Source organism: Muntiacus reevesi, chromosome 11 (assembly GCF_963930625.1).
Source record: "Muntiacus reevesi chromosome 11, mMunRee1.1, whole genome shotgun sequence".
Taxonomy (NCBI): domain Eukaryota; kingdom Metazoa; phylum Chordata; class Mammalia; order Artiodactyla; family Cervidae; genus Muntiacus; species Muntiacus reevesi.
In genome coordinates this window covers 23,587,163-23,609,361 of record NC_089259.1, presented here as the reverse complement: position 1 = coordinate 23,609,361, position 22,199 = coordinate 23,587,163, and the positions used below count along the sequence as shown (strand labels likewise).

At 39.8% G+C, this 22,199-nt stretch overlaps 1 protein-coding gene across 1 annotated transcript in view; it reads right to left on the bottom strand.

The window, feature by feature from the left end:
* SOHLH2 (spermatogenesis and oogenesis specific basic helix-loop-helix 2) overlaps window positions 1-22,199 on the bottom strand; it is a 90,174-nt gene that overhangs the window by 18,658 nt on the left and 49,317 nt on the right. The window contains 1 exon segment of the mRNA XM_065901738.1: window positions 7,768-7,982. Within this exon segment, the coding sequence (XP_065757810.1) occupies window positions 7,768-7,982 (215 nt within the window).

Sequence of the window (22,199 nt, the reverse complement as noted above, 5' to 3'; positions counted from 1 at the left end):
TCGTTTGTATAAAACTCACAGTTCAAAAAATAAATCATAAGATAAACAAGAGAAATTTGAACATCAACTGGATTTTTGACAATACTAAGGAATTGTTATTAATTTTTTAGGTGTGATTATTGGTATTGCTTTTTAAAGATTCCTTATCGTAGATAGGTACTTAGTCAAGTTCTCATGGATAAAAGGAAATGATGTTCTAGATTTGCTTTAAAATAATCCACCTTGCCTTTAAAATAACCTACCAGTGAGCAGGGATGGGAGGCTGGAGATGGAGGAGGTGTGGGAGAGGGTAGGTATGAAACAAGATTGGCTGTATATTGATAACTATTAATATTATGGGCACTTGGAAATTCATTGTACTTTTCTAATACACTTGAAGATTTCCAACATGATTTTTTTTAAATTGTGGCATTATTGTTAACTACATTTAGGAATTCAGTAATGTGGAATTCTGATAGTTTGGTGGACACTGAGCATTGACATTAGCTAAAAGAAAATGATTTTCCATGGAGAATAATACTGTGAACCTGACTTTAAAGAGAATAGCTAAAACTGCTGAAGACAAACTATTCTTAAATATGTAAAGCATCATTTATCAGTACATGGTCATATATATGGTTATTATTTATTCCTTAAAACAAGACCTGGAAGAACCCCCACTGAACAATATTTGGTCATCTTATATCTGCGTTTGAAAGTAAATATACTCTATTCTACACTCCAAATTACATTACACACAGTATATAGATCTGAGCCATACATACTGAGAACCTACTGTGTGCCAGATTCTGTGCTGGCTCTGGGGGATACCATGAACAGACAGAAAGACCAGTCCCTGTCCTTGTGGAGTCAACACGTTTTTGGAGAGGACAGACACTGATCAAATGCCTGTAGTTGAGTAATTCAGTGGCAACTCTGTGCCTAGCACTGCAAAGGAAAGCCATGGGGTCTGAGGGGAGCACGGCCTGGGCACCAACCTGCTCTGCAGCTTCAGGCAGAGGTACCCCAGCTGGCTGGGAGGAGCCACAGGACAGGCAGGGGCTGTGGGAGGGTGGGAAGCAGACAAGCAGCAAAGTGCATTCTGGACAGGGAACAGCAGATGTACAGGCCTGGGAGTGCAATGAGCAGGTGAATTCCAGAAAGTAAAAGAAGCCCAGGATGGCTCTAGTACAGAGTTTCTGAAGGACAGACACTTAAGACAAGACTAGACAGGGAGGCAGGGCTGGAGTCTGATTACAGTACGCCTTTTAGGCCAAGTAAAAAATACAGTATTTCATTAAAATGAGCAATAAATAAATACAATAAGATGGACAATGGAAACTGTTAAGCCTGGGAGTAACATGATTCTCTTTGCATTTTTGGGAGACCACTCTGCCTACAACAGGGTGAACTGACAGAAGGTGGCAGAGAATACATTTGAGAGATCACAGTGTAAGCTATCCAGGCAAGAGCTAACAGAGAAAAAACTACTGAGACATACTAAGAACTTTCTTTAAATGATTCACGATATTTACTAAGTCAATTATGTCAAACAAGCAGGATATTGCTAAAATGTGACAATCACTCAACTGAGATGTATTCGGGGTTGATTCCTTGCTATGAATTCTGAAAGAGAATGTGGACTGAAAGAGACGAGAGGAAAGAAAGGAAAGAAGAGAGGAAACCTCATATGCTTTCTATGAGGCAAAGAGAAGCTCAGGAAGTTGTTCTACCGTCAAAATACGCAAGAGTGGGAGGGAGGGTAGAATCTGACCACAGACTGACGTGACAGTAAGAAAGGCCCATTACCACACGGGTGGTGGGGGTGTGGCATGGATGGTGGGGGTAGTGAGGAGAGAATAACCCCTGCCATGATGTAAGCTTTTCATATCTATTTTGTAAGTGATGAAAAAGTGTAGAGTATACCAGGGGTATGGATAACAGGATGAGATGGGAGGCACAAATGGACTGAAGAGATAGAAACTGAGTGGGTAGTTCAGTCCAACTTTTGAAATAAAAAATACTTTCCAGATTAATGAAAAAATACATCATTGTAAGTTAAAATATTCTAGAATTAGAGAAGTTTTAAAAGACAGATTCTCTTCTTTTAGAAATAATCCTGTTTCTACTTTTCAATTGATTTTACTGACCAGAAAACAGGTTAGATTTGGGTATATGGATTTTTATACCCTGATGAATTTCAAGCTTTACAGAGTTGGAATTCCTGGATTTTTGTCAAGAGAACAGAATCAATTACCAACCCAAACACTTCCCCTGCCGGTGGAGCCCTAATTGTACAGTAACCCCAGCAATCAATAGAGTTCCCAGAATCCAACACTCTGGTCCACAGATCAGCTTCTCAATCACATTCTGTACAAATCAATAAGCTGAAAGAGTTTCTAGTTTCCAGGGTCACCAAAAAAGGTCCTCTTTCCACTAAATGAATGTTCCTTAAAGCAAAACTAAGCAACACTAAAATACAACAAAAATCTCCTTCCTCCACCCCAACTGACACCACTTCTTTCACTTACCAAAGCCAAATTGCAGGTTCTGTGACCTTATGAACACCTTCTCAGTTGAGGTCTCCTGAGATTTTAAAAATCTGCAGCTTGCTGGGGGATAATTTATTTCCCCTCCTGTTTCACCACAGAGAAGGCAATGGCAACCCACTCCCCGTACTCTTGCCTGGAGAATCCCATGGACGGAGGAGCCTGGTAGGCTGCAGTCCACGGGGTCGCGAAGAGTCAGACAGGACTGAGCGACTTCACTTTCACTTTTCACTTTCATGCACTGGAGAAGGAAATGGCAACCCACTCCAATATGCTTGCCTGGAGAATCCCAGGGACGGAGGAGCCTGGTAGGCTGCCGTCTATGGGGTCGCACAGAGTCAGACACGACTGATGCGACTTAGCAGCAGCAGCAGCATGTTTCACCATATACACTGCTTAAATGACGTGACGGTTCCTCCATACATGAGACTGGGTATTGATGTTCTAGTGTCCACACCTACATGTCCATCTCCAGCACCCTCTGGAACTGGAGGCTACTATAAGCTCACATTGCAGCAGTGCCCACCCCCAGCCTGGTCCCCATCCCCAAGTCCAGTCCCTGGTAGCTGGAACAAAAAAATAAAAAGATCATACAAAGGTGTTTTGAGCCGAGTTGTACACTCTGATGATCAAAGAACCTCAGAAAAAACCAGCTGGCTTCTGAAATCTGTCATCTAATAGGAGAACCAAAAGGTTCTTATAAGTCCATATGAAGCCAGCGGACATTTTAAAATGCACTTCCTTTATAACACAAGGATTTCAAAAGACAAAAGCCAGTGTCATTTTTGAGGAGCAGCCTCCCTGAGTACTGTTTCCATTATGCTGCCTGTGGGCCCAATGCAATCAAATTAACCTGGCGTAGTCTAGTTTGGATTTTGTAACAAGTAATATCCTTTATTAATTAATTAAAACAACAATCATTTTCAGTGAGAAAATTAAGAGTTTTTCTATAAATATGAAAACTGTGAGTTTACTTGCTACTAATAGGGCTCCTGCAATAAAATGCAAAGACTTCTTCCAGTCAATGTGCAGGCTGGTGTGCCCTGCTCACAGTGTGCTTTTTGTCAGAAGAATTTCTGCTGCGACCCTAAGTCAGGTTCACCAGATGATGTGATGCTAGAAACAAAAATCATCCAGCATGTTCCTCAGTTCTTATCTATAGAATAAAGCTTTTAGAAAAACTACTTAGGTGTTTTGCTATTATAGTGTTTACTGTCAAGAATTCAGGTCATGCAGACTGGCTAATCGGATTTTCTGAGCAGCATTGTCAAGTCAAGGGTGTTCTGGAATTTGGGGACGTAACAGGACGACCTGTAAGGCCCCTGTGGCTCATGAGACTGTGTTTCCTTAATGAAGTAATAAGTTAACTGATCAGACAACTGGATCTACATGGGAAAAAGTGAAATCAGAATCAAACTTGATTTGCTGACTGAGCAGATGGAAGCACATTTTGTGTTCCCTCCCCGTCGCTGTACTGCTCTGAGCTCATGAGAATCACAGAGGTTGAAAGACCTCAGAGAAAGTTCGTGGACTAGAAAATCACAATGCCAAACAGGATGCAAACACAGTGGATGAATCTGCAACATACTCTGATGTTCTGTAGTGGTCTTTGTAAGATAGAGTGTCTGGATGCATCTGAATTACCAAGTGTCTGCCTTTTGAATTTGGCTCAGTTTTGAGAACTGACCTGCACCAAGGGTCAAACACTCCTGAAATTCTGGAACCAAGAATATGAATCTTGAGATCATCTTAAAATACTTTACCACTGCGTGGTAGTTCATCTGGCTCGTGAAGAATATATTCATGAAATGACATCAAAATCAAAAAGAATAACTAAAGAGCCTCTTGATGAAAGAGGAGAGTGAAAAAGTTGACTTAAAACTCAACATTCAGAAAACTAAGATTGTGGCATCCAGTCCCATCACGTCATGGCAAACAGATGGGAAAACAATGCAAACAGTGACAGACTTTATTACTGGGAGGCTCCAAAATCACTGCAGATGGTGACTGTAGCCATGAAAGTAAAAGACGCTTGTTCCTTGGAAGAAAAGCTATGACCAACCTAGACAGAATATTAAAAAGCAGAGACATTACTTTGCCAACAAAGGTCTGTCTAGTTAAAGCTATGCTTTTTCCAGTAGTAATGTATGGATGCGAGAGTTGAACTATAAAGAAAGCTGAGCAGAAGAATTGATGCTTTTGAACTGTGGTGTTTGAGAAGACTCTTGAGAATCCCTTGGACTGCAAGGAGATCCAACCAGTCCATCCTAAAGGAGATCAGTCCTGAATATTCACTGGAAGGACTGATGCTGAAGCTGACGCTCTCGTACTTTGGCCACCTGATGTGAAGAGTTGACTCATTGGAAAAGACCCTGATGCTGGGAAAGACTGAAGGCAGGAGGAGAACGGGATGGCAAAGGATGAGATGATTGGATGGCATCACCGACTCAATGAACATGAGTTTGAGCAAGCTCCAGGAGCTGGTGATGGACCCAAAGGCCTGGTGTATTGCAGTCCATGGGTTGCAAAGAGTAAGACATGAGTGACTGAACTGAACTCAACTAGGAATGTCAACCTATAATTGAGACGTGCCATCATTCTTGAGGATGTCAGGGTATAAAGTACTATTATTTTTATGAATATTTAAAACTATTTCATGATTAGTCTCAGGCCAAAAACATAGTTCTTCTGCAAGAGTAAATTTTCAAATCTTTTTAATGAGCTTGCTTGCATTTTATCCTAAAAGAAGTTTATATAGCTTACAGAGTACATTCATTCTTATTTTCAATAGAAATCGATATGCATTATAGATATACAGACATTTGTGATCATGTGCTCTGAAAATAAACATGGACCAATTTCACTCTATAGTAAGTTCTTTACTTACTGACAAGGGCACGTAAGTGCCCAAAGAGAGAAAAGTAAGGTAAATACTTCTATATTTTCCTGAACCTATCCAGATTTTGAGATATAACAGAACAACGACAAAGTTCTAAGGGGAAAAATCCAAAATACGGCATAAAAAAGCTAAGCTGAAACCCTTTATCTTGGCCTAGTCATTTAATGTTAGCCCCAAATTCATGAGATAATGTGTTCTAGGAAAGATAAAGATTTAATGCCTTATAAATGGGGCAAGGTGTTCATGAGACTCATTATCCTAAGAAAATGTATAGCCTCAAAACATAAACATGGTCCATAAGGGTATCAATAAGTCATAAAGTCATAACAGTTCTGAGGACAAGAACGGGAATTTCAGAGACACTTCCAGCTGCTGAGGTCAGTATCAGGAAACACAAAGCTTCCACAAAGAAACCTTGGTCCCTTTTTCAAAGAGGAACACGAAAGTTAGGACTCATGGTCCTTCTGAGGTATGCTCACCCACCCATACCTAGAGCAAAGTATGGAATATCCAGTATTGGTCAATACCTAAACTGAATATTGAGAATAACATAATGAGACCAAAAGAAAAAAAGAGAGAGAGAGAGAGACCAAATTTAAGTGTACTCGACAAATTATCTATTTTTTTTTCCTTTTCAAACAAATGACTTTACAGTAAAATAACCGAACTATCATATACATGTCTATATAGTTAGTTCCTTTATCTGTCTTCTTCTCTCTGCTAACACATCTTAAGCTTTGCTATTCAGAGCAGAGAAAGAATCCACAGAGGAAAGGATCACACAGAGGCTCTCTCCTCTATCCCTAAAGCTTTTAACAACTGTGACTAGACATAAAGCCTGTTCTTCAACATAACTTTAATCTTATCCCATTCAAAATGTAGCCTCAATCATGCACATACATGAGGGCTTTACCACATTTGGAGGAGCACAGCTAGACTCTGGCCTCTGGAATGAAGCGAGATCAGCCACCTGGCTGGTCCACTGCTCTTCCAAAATGATATGTTTAGTTTAAAGTAAGTTTGGCATTTATGGGATCTCAGAGGTGTAAACAGCCAGATCATTACAGACTTTTAGAAGAAAGGACGTGAAGGGAAGAATAAAGAATTCTAGTCTGAGCTGTGTGAACAGAAGCCATGTGGTCTCATGCAAGCCACTTCAGCCTCAGGTTTCTAATCGGCCGAGTAGGAATGATGAAGCCCTGCCCCCATAAAGCTGTTGTAAATTCTTTAAAATGCTATATAAGTGAGATATACTGTGCACCTTCAATGAGAGGTACTCTATGTTTAGGAGACTTTTTGAAAAGATGTATTAGCAAAAGAGGCACATCTTCAGAAAGAAGATTGTACACAACATGTTTTGGAAGTGAAATCTCTTTGAAGTAATTTGCCTGGTTTGTTTAGTTCATATTCTGAGTAGAAAGCCAATGAAATTCATAAGACCAAAAGTTCCAAGAAACCCCAGGAGCAGGATCTGTCTTCTGTCTTGTCTTTAATAAGTAACCAGTGGCTCTGGCTTTTTCCCAGTCCCATCTTTCTTTTCTCCTAATGTAATATTCTTGCTCCTTTTTATTCTGGGATTACAGTATTGCTCTGAACTTTCTTCTTTGGTCTAGAAAGACCTCTCCTATAATGATGAGAAGTCCTTAAACATATATCAATATTATTTGCAATTACACTTCATCGAGTCTTCTCACAGAAGGGAAACACATTCAATCTCACCTAACCCTATTTAAAAACATCCTAAATGACTCAAAATCGTATGTAATCAGGCAAGGAAGAACCTAACTCTTCACCTCTAGACCCCAGATCTCCAGAGTGAAGTGGGTCAAACAGAAGCAGAACGTCTATGGACCTGCTGGATGAAACAAGAGTAATGGAATCGGTATTGATTTGGACTCTGTGGATACAGAGAAACTCATGGCTCTTTCACATCAGGAAATTTCTTGAAAGAGACACCTTCAGCCCACAGCCATCATGACCCAGAGTGGTCACCTGTTTTAGTATCTGCTATAACAATTAATGAACTCTGAAAAGATATGCCATGGTAATGACATCGTTATTAAAATGGAGTGCCTATCGAATTAAGGGAAGCATTATATACCAAATAAATTTCTACGACCAATTAATTCTTATACCCTCACCTATTACTTTTGAAGTTAAAATGACAATTCTTATAATAGTATGCCAAACTGGTCATAAAAACAAAGACATATAGAGAGATTTTGCCCTTGAAAATATCTCTCACCTTAAAAATTAAAATAGAATAGTATCAACTTCTAAGGATTTTTATAGAAGCAAGTTTTAATAAAAACTATTCTAAAGATAGAGTCAAGATCTTACCTGATTAATTTGACCACTTCCAGCTCCTCAGCCGTTGGTGAAGAACTCAGCTTCAGGAAAACCATGTCAAACGTGCAGTCATCCACAAGTGCTGCTGCCCTCTTCACATCACTAATGATGATGGTGACTTTTGCTATATTTGAAAATAATTTCTGTACAGTATCAGCCAGGTACTGAACTGTGACATCGCCCACTAACAAGAGGTCTACATTTGCCTGAAAGAAAAGGAAAAAAGCAGCCACACAATTAACGTCTAGGCATAGAGAGTAAGTCACCATGCATGGGAAAATAAATAAAGGTAACAAAGAAAGAAGTCATCATGTATGAGAAAATAAATAAAGGTTATAAATAGCCAATGACTGACTATTCAGCTGGACTGAATGGCCAACTATAAGCATACATCAAGGGCATCATGTCCTTGGAACCTAGGTATTGAACAGATTTGAAAGTCAGGCTATTTTAAAAAGTTTTGCTCACAAATACCATTCTACTGTGGTTGTCCTACAAGTCTCTTTCTCATCCTATTAACAATAGATAAGATTCTTTTGGTCCAGTTCTCCAATTGTCCACTCTACTGGTAAACCTGTTTATTAACGAGAGAAACCAGCTGGTGCCTTTCCCACGATATATGTGTGTGTATTTGCATATGTGTGTGTATATGTATACCCTACATCCAAGGAGCGGCGGCTGTGCGGGTGCAGGAGGGCCGAGAGGAGCTACTCCACATTCAAGGTCAGGAGGGGGGGGCCGTGAGGACATACCCCTCGCCCAAGGTAAGAAGGAGCAGCTGTGCTTTGCTGGAGCAGCCGTGAAGAGATATCCCATGTTCAAGGGAAGAAAAACCCAAGTAAGACAGTAGGTGTTGCGAGAGGGCAACAGAGGGCAGACACCCTGAAACCATAATCACAGAAAACTAGCCAATCTGATCACAGGACCACAGTCTTGTTTAACTCAATGAAACTAAGCTATGCCGTGTGGGGCCACCCAAGACGGCTGGGTCATGGTGGAGAGGTCTGACAGAATGTGGTGCACTGGAGAAGGGAATGGCAAACCACTTCCATATTCCTGGCCCATGAACCTGCCCCATGAACAGTATGAAAAGGCAAAATGATAGAACACTGAAAGATGAAGTCCTCAGGTCGGTAGGTGCCCAATATGCTACTGGAGATCAGTGGAGAAATAACTCCACAAAGAATGAAGGGATGGAGCCAAAGCAAAAACAATGCCCAGCTGTGGATGTGACAGGTGACAGAAGCAAGGTCCGATGCTGTAAAGAGCAATATTGCATAGGAACCTGGAATGTTAGGTCCATGAATCAAGGCAAATTGGAAGTGGTCGAACAGGTGATAGCAAGAATGAACATCGACATTCTAGGAATCAGCAAACTAAAATGGACTGGAATGGGTGAATTAACTCAGATGACCATTATATCTACTACTGTGGGCAGGAATACCTTAGAAGAAATGGAGTAGCCATCATGGTCAACAAAAGAGTCCAAAATGCAGTACTTGGATGCAATCTCAAAAATGACAGAACGATCTCTGTTCGTTTCCAAGGCAAACCATTCAATATTAGAGTAATCCAAGCCTGTGCCCCAACCAGTAACACTGAAGAAACTTAAATTGAACGGTTCTATGAAGACCTACAAGACCTTTTAGAACTAACACCCCCAAAAGATATCCTTTTCATTATAGGGGACTGGAATGCAAAAGTAGGAAGTCAAGAAATACCTGGAGTAATGGGCAAATTTGGCCTTGGAGTACGGAATGAAGCAGGGCAAAGGCTCATAGAGATTTGCTGAGAGAACACACTGGTCATAGCAAACATCCTCTTCCAACAACACAAGAGAAGACTCTACACATGGACATCACCAGATGGTCAACACTGAAATTAGATCGATTATACTCTTTGCAGCTAAAGATGGAGAAGCTCTATACAGTCAGCAAAAATAAGACTGGGAGTGACTGTGGCTCAGATCATGAAGTCCTTATTGCCAAATTCAGACTTAAATTGAAGAAAGCAGGGAAAACCACTAGACCATTCAAGTATGACCTAAATCAAATCCCTTATGATTATATAGTGGAAGTGAGATATAGATTTAAGGGACTAGATCTGATAGAGTGCCTGATGAACTATGGACGGAGGTTTGTGACATTGTACAGAAGACAGGGATTAAGACCATCCCCATGGAAAAGAAATGCAAAAACTCAAAACTGCTGTCTGAGGAGGCCTTACAAACAGTTGTGAAAAGAAGAGAAGTGAATAGCAAAGAAGAAAAGGCAAGATATTCCCATTTGAATGCAGAGTTCCAAAGAACAGCAAGGAGAGATAAGAAAGTCTTCCTCAGTGATCAATGCAAAGAAACAGAGGAAAATAACAGAACAGGAAAGACTAGAGATCTCTTCAAGAAAATTAGAGATACCAAGGGAACGCTTTAAGCAAAGATGGGCTCGATAAAGGACAGAAATGGTATGGACCTAACAGAAGCAGAAAATATTAAGAAGATGTGGCAAGAATACACAGAAGAACTGTACAAAAAAGATCTTCACGACCCAGATAGTCACGATGGTGTGATCACTCACCTAGAGCCAGACATCCTGGAATGTGAAGTCAAGTTGGGCTTTAGGAAGCATCACTATGCACAAAGCTAGTGGAGGTGATGGAATTCCAGTTGAGCTATTTCAAATCCTGAAAGATGATGCTGTGAAAGTGCTGCACTCAACAAGCCAGCAAATGTGGAAAACTCAGCAGTGGTCACAGACCTGGAAAAGGTCAGTTTTCATCCCAATCCCAAAGAAAGACAATGTCAAAGAGTACTCAAACTACCACACAATTGCACTCATCTCACGCGCTAGTAAAGTACTGCTCAAAATTCTCCAAGCCAGGTTTCAGCAATATGTGAACCGTGAACTTCCAGATGTTCAAACTGGTTTTAGAAAAGACAAAGGAACCAGAGATCAAATTGCCAACATCCCCTGGATCATCCAAAAAGCAAGAGAGTTCCAGAAAAATATCTATTTCTGCTTTATTGACTATGCCAAAGCCTTTGACTGTGTGGATCACCACAAACTATGGAAAATTCTGAAAGAGATGGGAATACCAGACTATCTGGCCTGTCCCTTGAGGAATCTGTATTCAGGTCAGGAAGCAACAGTTAGGATTGGACATGGAACAACAGACTGGTTCCAAATAGGAAAAGGAGTATGTCAAGGCTGTATATTGTCACTGTGTTTATTTAATTTACATGCAGAGTACATCATAAGAAACACTGGGCTGGATGAAGCACAAGCTGGAATCAAGTTTGTCGGGATAAATGTCAACAACCTCAGATATGCAGATGACACCACCCTTATGGCAGAAAGTGAAGGAGAACTAAAGAGCCTCTTGATGAAACTGAAAGAGGAGAGTGAAAAAGTTGGCTTAAAGCTCAGCATTCAGAAAACTAAGATCACAGCATCCGGTCTCATCACTTCATGGGAAACAGATGGGAAAACAGTGGAAACATTGGCTGACTTTATTTTTTTGAGCTCCAAAATCACTGCAGGTGGTGACTGCAGCCATGATATTAAAAGATGGTTACTCCTTGGAAGGAAAGTTATGACCAACCTAGGTAGCATATTAAAAAGCAGAGACATTACTTTGCCAACACAGGTCTGTCTAGTCAAGGATATGGCTTTTCCAGTAGTCATGTATGGATGTGAGACTTGGACTGTGAAGTAAGCTAAGAGCTGAAAAATTGATGCTTTTGAACTGTGGTGTTGGAGAAGACTCTTGAGAGTCCCTTGGACTGTAAGGAATCCAACCAGTCCATCCTAAAGGAGATCAGTCCTGGGTGTTCACTGGAAGGACTAATGTTGATGCTGAAGTTCCAATACTTTGCCCACCTCACGGGAAGCATTCCTGATGCTGGGAGGGATTGGGGGCAGGAGGAGAAGGGGATGACAGAGGATGAGATGGCTGGACGGCATCACCGCTTGATGGACATGAGTTTGATCAACTCCGGAAGTTGGTGATGGACAGGGAGGCCTGGCGTGCTGCGATTCATGGGGTCAGAAAGAGTCGGACATGATTGAGCGACTGAACTGAACTGTATGGGTGTGTATATATATGTGTATGTGTGTGCGCACACACACATACATATATATATACACATATGTATATACATGTATATATGTACAAAATGTGCTTTTATTGAACAGAATGATTACAATGTACAAGTTTCATATTTGAGAAAGAACTCTCCACAAAATTTTTACTTGAAGATGTTGAATGTCCTGGATGAAAGCATTTATTAGATGCTTACAAAATTTAAAGTTTGTTTCTCTTAATACTACTTTCTAATTTATACAAGTTTATATGCTTACTTTAAATGATTACTATTTAGACAACATCTAAATAAAAAGTATTAGTAGAAAACAAAATGTTTTTAGATAGAAAATTAATACTTCATCAAAGGCTCCAGAAAAATTGTTTAGCAAATAGCATGGCCTTTGCAGTCTTGCTGTTGAGAAAATACGATTTTTTTTTTTTCATTTAAAAATTTTTAATTGGACTATATCATTGATTTTGATGAAACACACATTTCAAAGAACAGAGAAGGATTTAAATCTCCCAATTCTAAGAATTACTCAAACCAAACCCTTTCTTTGAATGGAATATACGTGCTATTCAAATTCCAAGATTAGGAACCAAAAAGGTTCTTTATTTTCATTTGGGGATATTTTCAAACACATTTAGTTAGAAAAAACAGAATTCCCATCTTAATCTTTCATTTCTGTGTTTTATTCTACACAGATATTAAATACAACCCAATTAAAATATCAAAAAACAGCATTAATGAATAAGCTAAACTTCTCTTAGTAGTTTCAGATGCCATATATATGTACTATATAAGTGTGTATGGATGTAAATTTTGGGGGACTTCATTCTGATGCATTGATCTATTTGCCTATTCCTGGTTAATAGCACATTGTCTAATTACATGTTTTATATTTGCTAGAGCATATGGTTCCCTCCTTAATATTTTTCTATTTGGTCCTTAGATATTTTCTCACAATGTCTCTTCCTACAGAATTTTACCATCAGCTTGTCAAGTTCCATAAGGAGTCCTGTTGAAATTTTGATTAAGGTTGGCATTTACTTTTAAGATTAATTAGGGACTAGCATTATGGTATTACATCTCCCTATTTAGGAAGCATGACTCAGAGAAATCCGGTCTTCTGTTGTTCAGTTTTCTTGTTGTTGTTGTTCAGTGGCCGAGTCATGCCTGACTGCAACTCCATGGACCGCAGCACGCCAAGATTCCCTGTCCTTCACCATCTCTCAGTTTGCTCAAACTCATGTTTGTTGAGTCGGTGATGCTATCTAACCATCTCCTCTTCTGTCCTCCCCTTCTCCTGCATTCAGTCTCTCCCAGCATCAGGGTCTTTTCCAGTGAGTCAGCTCATCACATCAGGTGGTCAAAATATTGGACCTTCAGTTTTCTAGTTACCTTCACATAGATTTTTCAACTGTCTTCACACATTGATTCCTAGATTTTTCAAGATTTCAGCATCAATGTGAAAGAGATATATTTTCTCACTATACTTCCTGACTGATTGTAGCTGACAAAGAGAAGTACTATCGATTTCTGTATAAGAAATTTGCTTCAAGTACTTTTAGATACTCTCCATTTAGTTTCAATACTTTTCAGCTGATTCTTCAATTTCCTTGATAGATTATCATATAGTTTTAAAAAATGACATCTTTATCCCTGTCTCCAGAATTTATGTCTTTTACTTATTGATCTTAAAGCATGGCTAGGACATTCAAAGGATTTTCCAGGTGGCGCTAGTGGTAAAGAACCTGCCTGCCAATGCAGGAGACATAAAAGATGCCAGTTTGATCCCTGGGTTGGGAAGATCCCCTGGAGGGCACAGCAACCCACTCCAGTATTCTTGCCTGGAGAATCCCACAGACAGAGGAGCCAAGAGGGCTACAGTTCACAGGACTGCAGAGTCGGATACAATCGAAGCGACTTAACACACACACAGAGGACATTCAAAACAATGATAAATAGCAGGAGTGAATTGAGCATGCATGTCTTGTTCCTGACTTTCTCTAATGGGAATATTTCAAATGTTTTTACCACTACTGAAGGTCAATACCCTTTACCAACTTAAATAGTTCTCTATTTGGAGGCTAAGAATTTTAAATCAGAAATGGGTGTTAAAATTTATCAACAGCTTTTTCAGTATCAACATGACTGTATTTTTTTTTCTCCTATCATCCATTAGTGAATTACATTAATAGATTTCCTAATGTCAAATCATCATTGAATTACTGGGATAAACCTATGTTTAATGCAGACAGATTCATTTATTTTATTTTCGATTTCTGCATCTATGTTCATAAGTAAAACTGGATCTAATTTTGTTTTATGGTACTGACTTATCTGGCTTGGGTATCAAGATTATGCCAGCCATGAAGAAATAGAAAGCTTCAAAATTATTCTATGGTCTTGAATATTTTATAAAACAAGAAATTATTGGCTTCTTGAGGTTTGGATAAAACTTGTCTGTGAAATCTCTGCTTGAAGTCACTTTATAAAGTTAAGTTTTAGACTGCCTGCTTTGTTCCTTAATGCTTACTAGTAAAGTAAGTGTTATTTTAAACACCTATATAATGAAGTTATTGTCAAGTGGTTAGTGGTTTTTTCTTTTTTTAATTTTGGGGGCTATTGACTCATTTCTTGTTTCAGTGCATTGTCATCAGTGGATGTACCCAACATGACTCCTACTTTTTAGAACTGGTTGGTATTTTCTCTGTGACTTAATATACAATGTTTAATGTTACAGGGATACTTAAAAAAAACTGAATATATTCCATTGGGCATATAGTCTTTACATAGCTTTCAGATTAAACTTGTTCATTGCTGTCTCACTTACTTTAGGTCTACTTGAGCTTTCAGTTTATGAAGCAGATGTATAAACTGTCCCTCTCTAAATATGGTTTGTCAACTTATTGATTTCTCTAACTATAGACTCTATGTATAACTATGAAATTATTAGGAACCTTTATGCATTAGGTACATAAAGGTTCCTAATAATTTCATATATTCATACAAATATGTAACTGTAATACTTAATATGTACTAGATATAGTGATCTGTTTATTCAGTATGTATTAACATATAAATATCACATATTGCTAACTACATTGAGAATAAACTATATATAAAATATATCTTTGCTTTTTTTAATGCTTTTCATCTGAAATTTTATTTTTTTCTGATATTCAGCAGTTAGTTTTTTGCATCCCTTTGAGGCTTTCTATATCATTTTGATTTTGTATGAATTTTGCAAGTAACATACATTTGAATTTTTTGTTTTTTCCATCAGATTTCAGTTTTTTATACATAATTACTGAGTTTTTAATAAGTAATTACATTAATGGCACTAGTTAATGAGCATTAGCTAATTAAGGTAATCAATATAATATAATTAATTAACATTAATTAATTGTGAAACATTTATAACTTAAAATGAAATGCTCTTATTCCTTTCATTTGTTATCTCAGGTTTTCCATTCACTATAATTTTGTTTCTCTTTTCCCAAGCTTTCTGTTAGGCTGAGTAAATTTTCCTTTTCCCTCCTGTTGCTCCTACAATGTTTTAAAACTCCTTATTTATGTTCTTTGGTGGCATTAGGGCTCACAATTCAATGCTGGTTTTCTAATCAAAATACTCCCAACACATTAGAATCTCTTTATCTCTGAACTCTGAAGATACTGGGTCACTGACTTCTTGCATCCAGAGTTGCTGATGAAAAGAAAAGGCTGCCTTGCTTTTCTTTTAGGGCTTTTCTCTTATGCTGTGGACTCTGTTTTCTAGGATGTGTCTGGGTATGGGTCTTACTCAGCTCACTTGGCACTCAGTGGATCTTCAGCTCTAGAAAGTTCCTCCTATTATTTCTTTGGTCATTTCCTCCCTTCTGTTGTCTCTGTCCGTAGGAACAGTCTGTTAGATGCTGGTCTTCCTAAATTGATCCTTCATGTCTCTACTTTTGAGAGACTTAAGTTTTTGTTCATATTACTAGCTCAGGCTTTAGTGCTATTCTAAAGATTTTTACAATTTCAGTTAATTTAATGTGAATTGCTCATTTCTAATATTTTTTTCCTTTAATAATTGATCATAGTCTGCTATTTTTAGGATATGATATCCACTCTAAAGATACAAATTAGAAATTTAAAAGTTTTTCCTACCACCTTTATCACCTATCCCTGGAACAGCTGTCTGCCATTCTTGGTTATCCAAATATAAAATATGAATCAAGGACTCAGTAGAAACAGTGTGAGCAGTTTCCTCTGAAGGTGGGGTGGTCTGCTTCCCCAGTCATTATTTCTTTTAAAGGAACCACCAACTGTGGGTTTGATGTGAGCGGGAAGGATGGTGGAAGAAAGGCTGGAGGGCAGAGACACGGACTGGCTATTTGTCTAAATAAAGGCAGCTTGACTCTAGAAACTAAGCACTCTGTTTTCCCTCCGGGGTAGAGACAGCTGCCTTTCCTTTCATTTTCGTCAGCTGGAGACCTCTGGAAACACCCAATACCAGGAGCCCGTGGCAGATAGAGTTCATTTTCCTTAGAAAAAGCAGTGCCTGGGTCTGGCTCTTGGCTTGTAAGCTCCATGCTCTGGCTGTAGCAGGAATGAAAGGGGAGAGTCCCGAGTAAAGAACTCCAGGGCCCCAGCTGGCCCAGGGTTCTGCAGAGGGCTAATTCTTTAGCAGGGAAGCGCCCTTGGGCCCATTTCATGTTCCTTTCTCCTAACATTCTGCCTAGACTGTCACTAGAATTGTTTCACCTGAGCATTATTTCTCTTCTCCATGTCTTTTAAGCTGTGGGGTTTTCTTCTATTTTTATTTTAGTGGCAATTTGATTCTTCCATCTGCTTTTTAAATTTCAAGCTTTCTTGCGTTTTTCCTTTTTTTTTTTTTTATGCTCAGATCTTCTTCAAATCAAGATCCCGTTAAGGACTAAGCATTACATTTGGTTGTTATTAATATAAGTCTGAGCCACAGTCAGCTCCCAGTCTTGTTTTTGCTGACTGTATAGAGCTTCTCCTTCTTTGGCTGCAAAGAATATAATCAATCTGATTTTGGTATTGATCATCTGGTGATGTCCATGTGTAGAGTCTTCTCTTGTGTTGTTGGAAGAGGGTGTTTGCTGTGACCAGTGAGTGCTCTTGGCAAAACTCTGTTAGCCTTTGAACCCGGTTTCATTCTGTACTCCAAGGCCAAATTTGCCCATTACTCCAGGTATTTCTTGACTTCCTACTTTTGCATTCCAGTACCCCACAATGAAAAGGACATCTTTTCTGGGTGCTAGTTCTAGAAGTTCTTGTAGGTCTTCATAGAACCGTTCAACTTCAGCTTCTTCAGCATTACTGGTCAGGGCACAGACTTGGATTACTGTGATACTGAATGGTTTGCCTTGGAAACAAAGAGAGATCATTCTGTCGCTTTTGAGACTGTATCCAAGTACTACATTTTGGACTCTTTTGTTGAGGGTTACTCCATTTCTTCTAACGGATTCTTGCCCATAATAGTAGATATAATGGCCATCTGAGTTAAATTCACCCATTCCAGTCCATTTTAGTTTGCTGATTCCTAAAGTGTCAACGTTCACTCTTGCCATCTCCTGTTCGACCACTTCCAATTTGCCTTGATTCATGGAACTTACATTCCAGATTCCTATGCAATATTTTTCTTTACAGCATTGGACTTTACTTCCATCACCAGTCACATCCATAACTGGGTGTTGTTTTTGCTCTGGTTCTATCTCTTCATTCTTTCTGGCGTTCTCCACTGATCTCCAGTAGCATATTGGGCACCTACTGACCTGGGGACTTCATCTTTCAGTGTCCTGTCTTTTTGCCTTTTCATACTGTTCATGGGCTTCTCAAGGCAAGAATACTGAAGTGGTTTGCCATTCCCTTCTCCAGTGGACCACATTTTGTCAGACCTCTCCACCATGACCCGTCCATCTTGGGTGGCCCTACATGGCATGGCTCCTAGTTTCATTGAGTTAGACAAGGCTGTGGTCCACATGATCAGATTGGTTAGTTTTCTGTGACTGTGGTTTTCAGTCTGTCTGCCCTTTGATGGAGAAGGATAAGAGGCTTATGGAAGCTTGTTCTGATGGGCGGGGCCATTAATCCAATATTTGGTTGAAGGGTGGGGCTGTGTTTCCTCCCCGTTATTTGCCCTGAGGCCAAACTATGGTGGAGGTAATGAAGATAATGGACCTCTTTCAAAAGGTACCATGCAGGGAGTGCTATACTCAGTGCCCCCAACCCTGCAGCAGGCCACTGCCATCCCACGCTTCCACCAGAGACTCCTGGACACTCACGGGCAAGTTTGGGTCAAAATTCTCCAAGTCAGGCTTCAACAGTACATGAACTGTGAACTTCAAGATGTTCAAGCTGGATTTAGAACCAGAGATCAAATTGCCAGCATCCGTTGGCTCATTGAAAAAGCAAGAGAATACCAGAAAAACAAATACTTCTGCTTTACTGACTACACCAAAACCTTTGACTATGTGGATCACAAACAAAATGTGGAAAGTTCTTCAAGAGATGGGAATACCAGACCACCTGACCTGCCTCCTGAGAAATCTGTATGCAGGTCAAGAAGCAACAGTTAGAACTGGACATGGAACAAACAGACTGGTTCCAAATAGGAAAAGGAGTACATCAAGGATGCGCATCATCTCTCTGCTTATTTAACTTATATGCAGGGTACGTCATGAGAAATGCTGGGCTGGATGAAGCAGAAGATGGAATCAAGATTGCTGGGAGAATATCAAAAATCTCAGATATGCAGATGATAACACACTTATGGCAGAAAGCAAAGAAGAATTAAAGAGCCTCTTGATGAAAGTGAAAGAGAGTGAAAAAGTTGGCTTAAAGCTCAACGTTCAGAAAACTAAGATCACGGCATCCAGCCCCATCACTTCATGGCAAATAGATGGGGAAACAGTGGAAACAGTGTCAGACTTTATTTTTTTGAGCTCCAAAATCACTGCAGATGGTGACTGCAGCCATGAAATTAAAATATGCTTGCTCCTTGGAAAAAAAGTTATGACCAATCTAGACAGCATATTAAAAAGCAGAGACATTACTTTGCCGACAAAGGTCTGTCTACTAGTTTTTCCAGTAGTCATGTATGAATGTGAGAGCTGAACTGTAAAGAAAGCTGAGTGCTGAAGAATTGATGCTTTTAAACTGTGGTGTTGGAGAAGACTCTTGAGAGTCCCTTGGACTGCAAGGAGATCAAACCAGTCAATCCTAAAGGAAATCAGTCCTAAATATTCATTGGAAGGATTGATGCTGAAGGTAAAGCTCTAATCCTTTATCCACCTGATATGAAGAACTGACTCCTTGGAAAAGACCCTGATGTTGGGAAAGACTGAAGGCAGGAGGAGAATGGGACAACAGAGGATGAGATGGTTAGATGGCATCACTGACCAGATGGACATGAGTTTGAGCAAGCTCTGGGAGTTGGTGATGGACAGGGAAGTCTGGCGTGCTGCAGTCCATGGGGTCGCAAAGAGTCAAACACAACTGAGCAACTGAACTGAAATGAACTGAATATATGTCTCCATGGACTTCTAATTTAGAATACCACCTCCGTTTTTTTGTGTGTTTTTTTTTGTCTTTTCAATATTTACGTGCTAAAGGTTATCAGCACACTGTTAAGCAACTCTTGCCAGTAGACTAGGGAGGCCAGAATGTTGATAGGTGTGCTCAATTGATCATCATAAGCCAATCCCACTCTCCAGCTCCACTCTATTTTAAACAGAATAAAAATTCAAACTCCTTAGCATGGCCTTTCATAGCCTAATATCAACCCATGTCACCAGCTTCATGTCCTCCTTCTACATTCTAAGAAGACAGCATAACACTCTTAAGTGAATTTTGAAATCTGGCATTTGTACAGTAGAGAGTATCAGGACCCTTTTAGAGTGTTTCCTTTTAATTTTGTAAACATTCCTCATTTCCATTAATATTTGGAGGAAGTGGGAGTCTAAGCCACCATGATGCTTTTGAGTGAAGAGTGTTTAAATATCTCCACTAGGGCACAGGGTTTCTTTTATACTATTACAATCCCTTGTGAACCAAACACCAAGCAGTGAAACAGTCATTAACAAGGGGTCCTAAACAAGTAACTATATTTTTGTTTTTCAGTTAACCAGGTTAACTGAAGCAACCTACGAATGTCCAAAAGTAACAAGCCTGCTACAGATGGGCTGATCATTTAATTTACCTTCCAAACTGAGACTCATGAGAACAAAGTGGGCGCTGTTAATCATTATACTAAAAAACACATATCAACTAGAATGTCCTGGGCTATGAATCACTTGCAAACCTTTCTAGTAGTAAAGTTTCTTTTTTTCCTTTAAGACCTCCTGCCACTTTTATTGCATCTGCTTAAGTATACTTGATGTCTAAGTACTCTCACCATTGGTATTTACTGAGTCCCTATTCCAGGGCAGATGCTGTGCTGGGAATTCAAGGTGAACAGACAGACCAGCTCTCTGTCCTCATGGGGCTTATATCCCAGGAATCTTTTTTTTTTTTTTCTTTTTGCTATTAAGAAAAAATGACTTTCAATCCTTGGAACACAGGAAAAATAGTGGAAGATCAGTTGTACTAAAGCTGTCACTGATCCTTTAAAAAAAAATTAGAGCATAACTGCTTTCCAAAGTCGTGTTAGTCTCTACTGTACAACAGTGTGAAGCAGCTGTGTGTACACATACACCGCCTCCCCCTTGACCCTCCCTCACCCCCCACCCCACGCTCTGGAGCACGGGGCTCAGCTCCCTGTGCTGGACAGCGGCTCCCCACTAGCTAGCTATTTCCCACATGATGGTGTAAACAAGTCAGTGCTCCTCTCTCCATTCATCCCATGTTCTACCTCCCCCAATGTGTCCACAAATCGGTTCTCTATGACTACATCTCTGCAAATAGGTTCATCAGTACTATTTTCCTAGATTTCATATATATGTGTTAATATACAACATATTTTTTAACAGCTTGACACAGTTTGCAGAAGAGGGCAAAGGTTTTCGAGGTAGGTGTAACAGCATCCGTTGCCTTGTTCAGTCACTAACGAGCATCTCTGAGTAAGATACCTCTGCAGTCCTCATGTGGCCGGGACAGTGAAGTGAAGTGAAGTCACTCAGTCGTGTCTGACTCTTTGCGACCCCATGAACTGTAGCCTACCGGGCTCCTCCGTCCATGGAATTTTCCAGGCAAGAGTACTGGAGTGGGTTGCTATTTCCTTCTCCAGTGGATCTTCCTGACCCAGGGATCAAACCCGGGTTTGTAGGCAGACGCTTTACCGTCTGAATAATACTAAATCGCAGGAATGTTGTTAAGGAGAAATGTTTGTACAATGCCCTGCAGGTGGTAGTACTGCTCTATGATCCCAGGTAACACCAAACTTGAGCACATGGAACTCATCAAATCAAGGAGATGGGAAGGGGAGAGTAGAATTAGAAAGAAAATGTGTCCACATAAGGCAGTGAAAATAGCCTGAAACCAAACTGCTGTCTTCATTACTTAAGCCACAGGTAATGCAGGTTAATTTCTGAACAATGTGCATCAGTTACTAATGTGAACCCTTTTCTGGCTAGCTCTAATGCTTCTCATCGCAATATTCTGCTCAGAGGCCCAGTTCTAAATTCTCTAGAATTCCTCAGCTAGTCTTGTGGAGAAAAGTCAAGAGCGAGATTTGACGGGCAGAACCCAGGTACTGGAGAGAAACTGAGGAGAGGTGGAAAGAGATTCTGAAAGAGATGAGGAAGTACAGTATTCCTTATGGGCCCTTCTGCACCTTGCAACAGGGCACGGAGGGGCAGAAAATAAAGCTGGTCTGAGAACTGATTCACTCTCCTACCAAAAGCTTCTGTCTCTGCCCTGCAAAATCAGCACATGAGGAACGTTCCTAAATCAGATAGATCAGAACACTGCCCTGCTGTCCCCAAGTAACTCAAATTAACTGAAGAGCTTCTAATCAACTTAAATTTGAATATTTATACAGTTAAAAATAGCTTGTTGATGGTGTAATATAAGCACAGGTGATGAGAATAATCCACTGGTAAGAATAAAAGGAAAATGAATGAAACGTTCTAGTATATTCAGTTCTGGAAAACTGCCTTTAGTACCTCTAAGATACTCACCTGTGAGCACACTGACCCAAACTGATGCCGGGCTTCATTTGGTGGAATTTTTTTTTTCCTATCTGAATTGTTTACTGCATCTTAACAAAGGCAATACATATTCATTGTGGGAGGTTGGAAAATTCAAAGAAGTCCAAAGAGAAAATAAAAAGCATTTAATTCCAGCACTCAGGGATAAACACCTTGGTGTAGCTCCCTTAAATGTGGGCAGT